Source organism: Salmo salar, chromosome ssa21 (assembly GCF_905237065.1).
Source record: "Salmo salar chromosome ssa21, Ssal_v3.1, whole genome shotgun sequence".
NCBI lineage: Eukaryota > Metazoa > Chordata > Actinopteri > Salmoniformes > Salmonidae > Salmo > Salmo salar.
Genome location: NC_059462.1, coordinates 44,241,010 through 44,252,358, shown reverse-complemented (window position 1 = coordinate 44,252,358; position 11,349 = coordinate 44,241,010). Strand labels below are relative to the sequence as shown.

Sequence of the window (11,349 nt, the reverse complement as noted above, 5' to 3'; positions counted from 1 at the left end):
CTTTGCGGCATCTTTAGTGCAGCCGGATTCCGTCAACAGAACAGCAAGTTACCAAACCACAGAATAAGATGAAAATGTGTTTCTCGGCAGAATGGAGTAGCTAGCGAGTAATATTTTATATAAATGTCAGTACACATTGGCTGTTAAGCCAATTATATATGACTGTTGCTTTCCATTTTTGTTTATTTTGATGGTAATGACGTTTGTAATGATAATGGCTCTCCTCCATCTTGTCTTGCGTTGTGAAACACTCCCTATGCTCTCAGTCCAGTAGCGGAAGGAGATTGCATGAAGATGACATATGGCGTAACAAAATAGTTTGCGATGTAAACGGGGCATGACTGATCAGAGCCCATGATCTCCTATTTTAACACAACGTGGAGTTGTCCTGCTTTGTTCGCGTAAGACCTTCACTTCTCATTATCAAAACACTCAATGGAGTGAAGTGACAATCGATAAACAACAACATAATGGCATTCATTGAGTGCATGAGCACCTCTTTAATGCTAAGAGCCTGGATTTGAATCACAAGTGAAAATGGAAACTATACTGAGTGTACAAAACATTAAGGACACCTGCTCTTTCCATGACACAGACCAGGTGAATCCAGGTGAAAGCTATGATCCCTTATTGATGTCACTTGTTAAATCCACTTCAATCAGTGTAGATGAAGGGGAGGAGACAGGTTAAAGAAGGATTTTTAAGCCTTGAGACATGGATTGTGTATGTGTGCCATTCAGAGGGTGAATGGGCAAGACAAAGGATTTAAGTGCCTTTGGGGTATGGTAGTAGGTGACAGGCGGACCGGTTTGTGTCCAGAACCGCAACGCTGCTGAGTTTTTCACACTGAACAGTTTCCTGTCTATCAAGAATGGTCCACCACCCAAAGGACATCCAGCCAACTTGACACAACTGTGGGAAGCGTTGGAGTCAACATGGGCCAGAATCCCTGTGGAACGCTTTCAACACCTTGTAGAGTCCATTCCCCAATGAAGTGAGGCTGTTCTGAGGGTAAAAGGTGGGGGGGAGGGGCAACTCAATATTAGGAAGGTGTTCTTAATGTTTTGTGAACATTGTATTTATCAGGGGAATCAGAATAAACATAATAAATACACTCTCCATTCTGCTTTGTTATGCTCCATTAGTGCTGATTCATACTATGGAAATAAACTAAATACTACATTTAGTTCATATTAGGGCTTTGTAAGGATCCAAAGAGTCATATTTTGAATAAGGAGGATTACAGTTAGTGGGTTGATACATCATCGAGAGACATCTTCCCGACTCTGGTCTCTTTAAGGACACTCTCCGTGTGCGAGTACCTAATCTACCGACCATGACCGTCTGATTACCCAATGTCAGCGGTCCAGAGGAAACTTCATTCAGCCACTCTACACATGGCAGGTAGGGAGACGCGCTGCCAGTGTCAGTCAGTCATTGTGTGGACAGATAGTCAGCCAGCCAGTCAATAAATCAGCCAGAAAGCGTGGAAAGAGATTAGTACAACACTTAATAGATAAATAGATACCATCTCCTTCAGATGGCCGTGGACAAAGGGGCCACAAAAGGTTGGGGAAATCAGCTCTTTTGGTCAATAAAAACCTTGTCCCCAATGTTGCAGTGTTGTAAAGAAGTTAAGGACTACGTGCAGAGGAAGAGAAGGTGTGTTGGTGTATAGTTCTGGGTGTACACCGCTAATTAAGGAGGCAGCAGCAATGAGAGGAATCTTTCATGGGGAAAGGAAGAAGCTTCGACCCAATGATGGTAAAGTGGGTGTCTCAGGCTCAAGCAAGATGGCCGTAGTCCAACTGCTCCATCTGCCTGCCTCAGCACAGCAGTCTCCCCGTCGTTAGAAGAGAGCGTGGGGCAGTACAGCAGTCTACAGCCTCTCTGCCAGCCAGGCCAGCTATCACGGAAAGGCAGAGGTTGCTCATACCTGTAGGCCAGTGTGACCATGTCAGTGTGTTTATGCTCCGACCCAAGCCCAGAGACCCGGGAGAAGGTGGTTGTGAGTGATTGAAGAAGTCGGCTGAAGAAGTGTGTGTGAAAGAGGTGAGGGGAGTTTGTCCAGGCTGCTGACATTCTGACTGCCCTGTCTCTCAGGACACTGACTATCTGACAGCCTGGATTAACATTCTGCTAGGGTCATCACTTTCTATAGCACAGAGCAAGTGGACACTAACCAGAGCTAGTGGACACTAACCAGAGCTAGTGGACACTAACCAGTACTGTGTGAGACCTGAGGACTAGTGTACCATGATGAGTAATTAGCTTAAAATGTCACATTGTTGTATATACAGTAATAACATTGTAGTTGAATCAACATTGATGGCAACAATCCCAACCAATGAATATGACAGGGACACTGACTATAGAATAAAATATAGGTTCATTTTCCTTATTATATCCTCTTTAATATATCTTTAAAAAATGATATACAATCTGAGAAAGCAAAGGAGGATTTGAACTGAGGGACAGACCCTCTTGAGCCTCACAGGGAACTTGGCTAGCTGGGCCAGTAAAACAAGGAGTGTGGGGCTAAGAACCAGAGCATGCTAACAAGTGAAATCTGAACCCTTGTTCATTTGAAAGCACGCGCACACGCACTAAAATACACCACCTCCTGATCACATACACTTTGCCTCATGGAAACGTAAATACAATGTTTAATACAGTGATGACACTGAATGTTATGTTCCAATGTGCACACATACAGGCACAAAGCCAGCCCAGGCAAAGCAACACACACACACACACACACACACACACACACACACACACACACACACACAGGGGGACAGCCAGACACACAAGGACATAGAAGAGAGCGAGACCACAGGCCCTCCCTTAGACAACTAAACAGAGGACTCATACACAACCTAGGAGAGGGAGAGCACCCTGGTATTCCCCCCTACCTTCATGGGGGCAGAGGAGAACACATGAGGTGGGTGGGGCCTAAGAGGTGTGGAGGGAAAAGCAGCAGGATAGAGGGATGAAAAACGAGAGCGAGAGAAAACGAGACTTTCGGAGGCAGAATGTCCTCTGTTTGGCTTCCCCTGGGGTTAGCTAAGGTCAAGGGTCAAGTGTGGTTGTACAACCTTTCCTAGAAGCTTCATCTAGACAGTGTTACAGTGCGTCTCGGGCACTGGTACATAGTGTTTCCCCTCTGGGTGAGTGAACAGAACAGACAGGAAGTTGGCGTGTCTGAGGTGAGTCTAAAATGGTTTCCTATTCCCCATGTCCCTTGTATTGAACTCTGGACCTTCAAGCCAGCTCCACTGCTCTTTCTCCATTCTAACCCTCTAATCAAGGAGTGATTTAGACCTGGGACATCAGGTGGATGAAATTAATGATCAGGTAGAGCAGAAAACCAGCAGGCTTCGGCCCACGTATGGTCAGAGTTGAATAACCCTGCCCTATATAATGCACTCACTACTTTTGACCAGGGCCTATAGGGTTGGGATTATTAGGGTGTTTTTTCAGACATATCCAATATGGAGACTGACTGGGTCAAATGGGGACTGACTAGAATGGGGACTGGGTTGGTGGCACTTGTCATTCACATGCTGTCTGGTGAGTTGGGGGTGGGCAGGAACGAGTGACATAACAGATATGTCGTTTATCCAGCTGTGTGTTTGCATGTACAGCCAAGTGCTGTGTGTTGTGAGTAGCTAGTTGAGTATGTTTGTGCGTGAAGGGATTCTGTGTGTGTGTGTGTGTGTGTGTGTCCGCTCACGTGCATTTTCTTTGCAACAGATACATGGCAGGCACTAGAACTGAGAAACACAAACAGATCATCTTTCTCTTTGATTCGCCGATTCTTAAATAACAGATAACTGGATTGATTAAATCCTGGGTCCTCACTGCCACCGGCGCCCACTCTGATTGGCTCAGACACAACGAGAAGCCCAGTCATTGGACGATCCCTGTTGTGACGGATGATTACTCTGGTCAACTCACGACAATAAACAAGTCCCTCCTCAAACTTTTAAAAAACGTGTTTAATCTTTTCTTCTTCCAGCGACGTCTTATTGCAGTCGGGGCGTGTCAGCGGTGCGCAGCGTTTAGTTGGTTGATGAGACATTAGGGACGGGGTTCAGCTGCGCAGTCACAGACGGGGGAGAGGGGGGTGCAGGCAGCTGGCGCAGCTGATGCAGTCATCACCTGGCGTAGTGCTTGATGTAATCCTGAACCTTATTCCGGAAATCCTCCTAGAGCAAGACACACAAACAACATCAGTGATCTTTTCTCTATCAATATCCTTGTTTCATTTTTACAAACATCTAACCCCCAATGGAACTGCTCTGAAAATCTTTAGGCCAATATACAGTGTGTTCATCAGTTGAAATTATGTTTCTGGAGATATTCAATAAAAAATGCAGTAGGGTCCATCAGAGGGTTGATGCCAGTGATACAGTGGGATGAAAACATTACCCATAAACCACGCACACTTCATGACAGCAAAACATGACAACCACTGCTCTGGCATCAGCCAGAACTATGAAAGAAATGGACTGCAGAGCGTCCATCCAGCCGGCTAGGGAATACAGTCACCATAGCTAGACTGTGGAGATAGAGGTAGACACGGAGGCCACTTCAGCAGCTCTGGCTCTCTCCGAGTAAACAGCCTCCAGCAACAAGATGTCAGAGCCTGAATGGAACCCAGGGGGGCTCGGGATTCTTCACACAGCTCTGCTGGCCCGTTGCTCCATAACAAGTACCAGGCTGTAAATAACCCCAGTCTACATCGAGTCCTTAGGCACACAGTGAATGGCCCGCCTTTGCTCTGATCTGTCTGTGACCACCTCTTTTCCCCCAGATGGCGCATCCTTCTGAATGGTGTCGGACACTACAGTGAAGTACCTCCATTACAGGACATGAATGGAGAGCAGAATGGAGCGCCAGAGAGTTATAGCCTGGGTCCGAGTGACTGTGTGTGCATGATAGAGAGAGAGTGCGTGTACTCTGTGTGTGTGCAGGGTTTAAATAAAGTCAAATCAATTCCCATGACCCCTCTGGGGACAGTGTTCCATGGTGTAGCTTGATGATGGATGGAGAGCAAAGGTGGAGCCAAGTTGGCATGGCAGCTTGATGATGGATGAAAGGGAGAGAGAGAAGTAGAGACAGGTTGTCATGGCAGCGTATGTAGCGGATGGTGACGGGCAGTAACTCAAAGCGGTTGACATACTCCGTTTGTCCCTCCTGTGTCAGCTTGCCCCCTGCCCTTTCCCTTTTCCATGGCCAGCTATATTAAACCACACCAGCACAGCACAGCACAGCACAGCAAAGCTCAGCACAGCAACAAACACATAAAACGAAAGCCTACTTCTTTTCTCACTGGTGGTCCAGGCTTTGGGTTCGATTGGACAGGGGTAGGAAGGGGGTGGTGCCCGCTAAAAGACTACACAGCCCTGGTATCAGGAGCCAAGGCAAGTGAAGGGAGCAGTAAACCCTCCTCCAATCTGCACAGAAACCTCCTATTGACATCAATGCATTATTTACCCATTAAGCTTCGGCTTCACAGATGCATGTTTCCCAAGATGGGATTCAGTTCTTAAGAGAATATGCTCAGGAGGCTTGGCCAGGGCTGGAAAAGGTCAGGTGACTCTCAGCAAAGAACAACGAAGATGCCAACCATGACGACAACTTGATGTAAAAAGGGCTTTATAAATACATTTGATAGATGTGATTGAACTTAAGGAGATAAGACCAAGACATACTGCTTTGAAATGGAGACTACTTTAGGACAAATGTGTGTGGCTGACTTAGTTCCTAGTATACCATCTAAAGAGCCTGGGCCTGCTACTCTACAGCTTACTTTACCCTCATGGAAAGTCGATTAGCACTGCAGATCTCTCTCTCCGTCCAATGTTGTTTTTTTAAACATGTATTTTAAATGTAACTTTTATTTAACTAGCAAGTCAGTTAAGAACAAATTCTTATTTACAATGACGGCCTACACCGGCCAAACCCGGACAATGCTGGGTCAATTGTGCGCCATCCTATGGGACTCCCAATTACGGCCAGTTGTGATACAGCCTGGAATCGAACCAGGGTGTCTGTAGTGACGCCTCTAGCACTGCGATGTAGGGCCTTAGACCGCCCCTCCAAAGGGGAGCTATTGCACAAAAGCTTATATAGTGCCTACAGAAAGTATTCAAACCCCTTGACTTTATCCACATTTTGTTGTTACGGCCTGATTTTAAATTTAGATTTTTGGTCACTACCTACACACAATACCCTATGATGTCAAAGTGGAATTATGAAAAACTGAAATATCTTGAGTCAATAAGTATTCAACCCCTTTGTTATGGTAAGCCTAAATAAGTTCAGGAGTAAAACGATAGTGTTAAACATGATTTTTGAATGACTACCTTATTCCTGTACCCCACACATACAATTATCTGTAAGGTCCCCCAGTCGAGCAGTGAATTTCAGACACAGATTCAACCACAAAGACCAGGGACAATTTCCAATGCACGCAAAGAAGGGCACTTATTGGTAGATCGAAAATAAAAAATGACATTGAATATCCCTTTGAGCATGGTGAAGTTATTAATTACACTTTGGATGGTGTATCAATACACCCAGTCACTACAAAGATACAGGCATACTTCCCAACTCAGATGCCATAGAGCAGTGGTTCCCAAACTTTTTGTAGTCCCGTACCCATTCAAATATTCAACCTCCAGCTGCATAGCCCCTCTAGCACCAAGGTCAGCGCACTCTCAAACATAAGAATGAGTGTGAGTTTTTGTCACAACCCGGCTCGTGGGAAGTGACAAAGAGCTCTTATAGGACCAGGGCACAAATAATAATCAATAATACTGCTCTTTATTTAGCCATCTTACATATAAAACCTTATTTGTTCATAAAAAATTGTGAATAACTCACCACAGGTTAATGAGAAGGGTGTGCTTGAAAGGACGTCCATAACTCTGCAATGTTGGGTTGTATTGGAGAGAGTCTCAGTCTTACATCATTTTCCACACACAGTCTGTGCCTGTATTTAGTTGTCATGCTAGTGAGGGCTGAGAATCCACTCTTACATAGGTACGTGGTTGCAAAGGGCACCAGTGTCTTAACAGTGCGATTTACCAAGGCAAGAAACTCTGAGCGCAGCCCTATCCAGAAATCTGGCAGTGGTTCTGATTAAATTACATTTTCACAGAACCGCTTGTTGCAATTTCGATGAGGATCTCTTGTTCAGATATTGGTAAGTGGACTGGAGGCAGGGCATGAAAGGGAAAACGAATCCAGTTGTTTGTGTCAGCCGTTTCGAGAAAGTACCTGCGTAATTGCGCACCAACTCACTCAGGTGCTTCACTATATCACATTTGACATTGTCCGTAAGCTTGAGTTAATTTGCACACAAAAAAATCATACAATGATGGAAAGACCTTGTGTTGTCCTTGTTAATGCAGACAGAAAAGAGCTCCAACTTCTTAATCATAGCCTCAATTTTTGTCCCGCACATTGAATATAGTTGGAGAGTCCCTGTAATCCTAGATTCAGATCATTCAAGCGAGAAAAAACATAATCCAGATAGGCCAGTCGTATGAGAAACTCATCATCATGCAAGAGGTCAGACATGCGAAAGTTATGGTTAGTAAAGAAAACTTTAAGGTCGTCTCTCAATTCAAAAAAATGTGTCAATAGTTTTGCCCTCGATAACCAACGCACTTCTGTATGTTGTAAAAGCGTTACATGGTCACTTCACACATCATTGAATAATGCAGAAAATACACGAGAGTTCAGGGGCCTTGTTTTAACTTCTTAGGGCTAGGCCCCTTTTTTCTCAATTTCCGCCTGAATGACGTGCCCAAAGTAAACTGCCTGTTGCTCAGGCCCTGAAGCCAGGATATGCATATAATTGGTACCTTTGGAATGAAAACACTTTGAAGTTTGTAGAAATGTTAAAATAATGTAGGATAATATAACACAATAGATATGGTAGGTGAAAATCCAAAGAATTTATTTTTTATTTTTGAGAGAGACCATCCTCTTAGAATGGCAAGTATAAGGTCATATTGAAAATGTGCTCCCTGGATGCAATTCATATGGCTTCCACAGGGTGTCAGCAGTCTATGTTCAAGGTTTCAGGCTTGTAACTTCAAAAACGATTAAGAAATATCAGTTTTAGTACAGGGACACAACGTGTTTGGGCATGCCATGAAGACAGGACGCACCTATTGAACATACTTCTTTCCGTAAGAAATATTATAGCTTGATTACATTTTAGGGTATCTGAGGAGTAAATACAAACATATTTTGACTTGTTGAAACAAAGTTTAGGGGTAGATTTTCCGGATTACTTTCTCTACATGTTGAACGAATGGATTACTCAAATCGATGTGGCCAACTAAAACAGACTTTTTGGGATATAAAGAAAGATTTTATCTAACAAAACGACACTACATGTTATAGCTGGGACCCTTTGGATGACAAATCAGAGGAAGATTTTCAAAAAGTAAGTGAATATTTAAAATCGGTATTATGAAACCTGTGCCGGTGGAAAAATATTTTCATGTGGGGCGCCGTCCTCAAACAATCGCATGGCATGTTTTCGCTGTAATAGCTACTGTAAATCGGACAGTGCAGTTAGATTAACAAGAATTTAAGCTTTTAGCCGATATAAGACACTTATATGTACCTAAATGTTTAATATACATCATTTTTATGATTATTTATTTGAATTGCGCGCCCTCCAGTTTCACCGGAAGTTGTCCTGCTAGCGGGACACCTAGCCCTTTAACATAGTTAACCATTTTCACTGTAGAGTCCAAAACGTCTTACAAGCTGTCAGGCATTCCCTTGGCAGCAAGAGCCTCTCGGTGGATGCTGCAGTGTACCCAAGTGGCGTCGGGAGCAACTGCTTGCACGCGCGTTACCACTCCACTATGTCTCCTTGTCATGGCTTTTGCGCCATCAGTACAGATACCAACACATCTTGACCACAAAAGTCCATTTGATGTCACCAAGCTGTCCAGTATCCTCTCATGTTGTCCTGGCTTCCAGTGGATTGCAGAAGAGGAGGTCTTCCTTAATTGACCTCCCATAAACATAAACGGACATACACCAGGAGCTGTGCCAGGCCCGCCACGTCTGTTGACTCATCCAGCTGTAAGGCATATAATTCACTGGCTTGTATGCAAAGCAGTAATTGTTTCAAAACATCTCCTGCCATGTCACTGATGTGTCGTGAAACAGTGTTTGATGAAGTAACTTTTTTGGCCTTTTCTCCCAGTATTGTCCCAGCCATATTTGCGGCTGCAGGAATAATTAAGTCCTTCACAATAGTATGGGGCTTGCCTGTTCTAGCCACTCGGTAGCTCACCATACGATGCTTCTAGCCCCTTCTTATTAATGGTGTCTGTTGCTTTTATACATGTTACTACTCAAAAGTCGTCTTAATTCTCACTCCAAAAACTCCCGTGGCTTATTTTTCTAATTGTCATGTTTTGTTTCTAAATGTCTGCGCAAGAGTGAAGGTTTCCCGCGAGAGAGTAACGGTTAATGTGATTGGGTGTTAATAATTTGACTAGACTACCTGTATTTGACATTGTGTTGTTATTTCACTGAACACTAGATGGTTTCATTTGATTTTTGCAGTGAAACGAGGCTACTCAGGCGAGAAAAAAATGCAGTAATATCTAACAAGTAATCAAACAATTTCACAACAACTACCTTTTACACACAAATGTAAGGGATGAATAAGAATATGTACATAAATATAGGGATGAGCGATGGCCGTGCGGCATAGGCAAGATGCAGTAGATGGTGTAGAGCAGTATATACATATGAGATGAGTGATGAAGAATATGTAACCATTAAAGTGGCGTTATTTAAAGTGACTAATGATAAGCATAGGCAAGATGTAGTAGATGGTATAGAACAGTATATACATATGAGATGAGTAATGTAGGATATGTAAACATTATTAAAGCAGCATATTTAAGGTGACTAGTGATAACTTTATTAAGTCCATTTATTAAAGTGGCCAGAGATTTGAGTCTGTATGTTGACAGCAGCCTCTCCATGTTAGTGATGGCTGTTTAACAGTGATGGCCTTGAGATAGAAGCTGTTTTTCAGTCTCTCGGTCCCAGCTTTGATGCACCTGTACTGACCTCGCCTTCTGGATGATAGTGGGGTGAACAGGCAGTGGCTCGGGTGGTTGTTGTCCTTGATGATCTTTTTGGCCTTCCTGTGACATCGGGTGCTGTTGGTGTGCTGGAGGGAAGGTAGTTTGCCCCCGGTGATGCGTTGTGCAGACTGCACTACCCTCTGGAGAGCCTTGCGGTTGAGGGTGGTGCAGTTCTTGTACCAGGTGGTGATACAGCCCGACAGGATGCTCTCGATTGTGCATCTGTAAAAGTTTGTGAGCGTTTTAGGTGACAGGACAAATTTCTTCAGCCTCCTGAGGGTGAAGAGGTGCTGTTGCGCCTTCTTCACTACGCTGTCTGTGTGGGTGGACCATTTCAGTTTGTCCGTGATGTGTACGCCGAGGAACTTAACTTTCCACCCTCTCCACTACTGTCCCGTCAATGTGGATGGGGGGGTGCTCCCTCCTGAAGTCCACGATCATCTCCTTTGTTTTGTTGAGTGAGAGGTTGTTTTCCTGACACCACAGTCCGAGGGCCTTCACCTCCTCCCTGTAGGCCGTCTTGTCATTGTTGGTAATCAAGCATACTACTGTAGTGTCGTCTGCAAACTTGATGATTGAGTTGGAAGCGTGCATGGCCACGCAGTCATGGGTGAACAGGGAGTACAGGAGAGGGTTGAGAACAGACCCATGTAGGACCCCAGTGTTTAGGATCAGCGGGGTGGAGATGTTGTTTCTGCCCTTCACCCCCTGGGGGCAGCCTGTCAGAAGGTCCAGGACCCATTTGCACAGGGCGGGGTCAAGACCCAGGGTCTCAAGTTTAATGACGAGTTTGGAGGGTACTATGGTATTAAATGTTGAGCTGTAGTCAATGAACAGCATTCTAAAATAGGTATTCCTCTTGTCCAGATGGGATAGGGCAGTGTGCAGTGCGATGGCGATTGCATCGTCAGTGGACCTATTGGGGTGGTAAGCAAATTGGAGTGGGTCGAGGGTATCGGGTAGGGTTGAGGTGATATGATCCTTGACTAGTCTCTCAACGCACTTCATGATGACAGAAGTGAGTGCAACGGGGGCGCGCTAGTCATTTCAGTTACCTTAGCTTTCTTGGGAACAGGAACAATGGTGACCATCTTGAAGCATGTGGGATAGGGATTGATTGAATATGTGTGTAAACACACCAGTCAGCTGGTCTGCGCATGCTCTGAGGACGCGGCTAGGGATGCCGTCTGGGCCGGCAGCCTTG

The 11,349-nt window shown here is 44.7% G+C and overlaps 1 protein-coding gene across 2 annotated transcripts in view; it reads right to left on the bottom strand.

Annotated features, from left to right (window-relative positions):
* Positions 1 to 2,392: 2,392 nt before the first annotated feature.
* The window catches only part of LOC106582389 (NEDD8-conjugating enzyme UBE2F), a 90,049-nt gene continuing 81,092 nt past the window's right edge, over positions 2,393 to 11,349 (bottom strand). For both annotated transcript variants that reach the window (XM_014165456.2, XM_045704817.1), the window contains one exon: positions 2,393 to 4,211. In XM_014165456.2, coding sequence (XP_014020931.1) covers positions 4,161 to 4,211 — 51 coding nt within the window. In that variant the 3' untranslated portion in view covers positions 2,393 to 4,160. The remainder of the gene's footprint in view (positions 4,212 to 11,349) is intronic.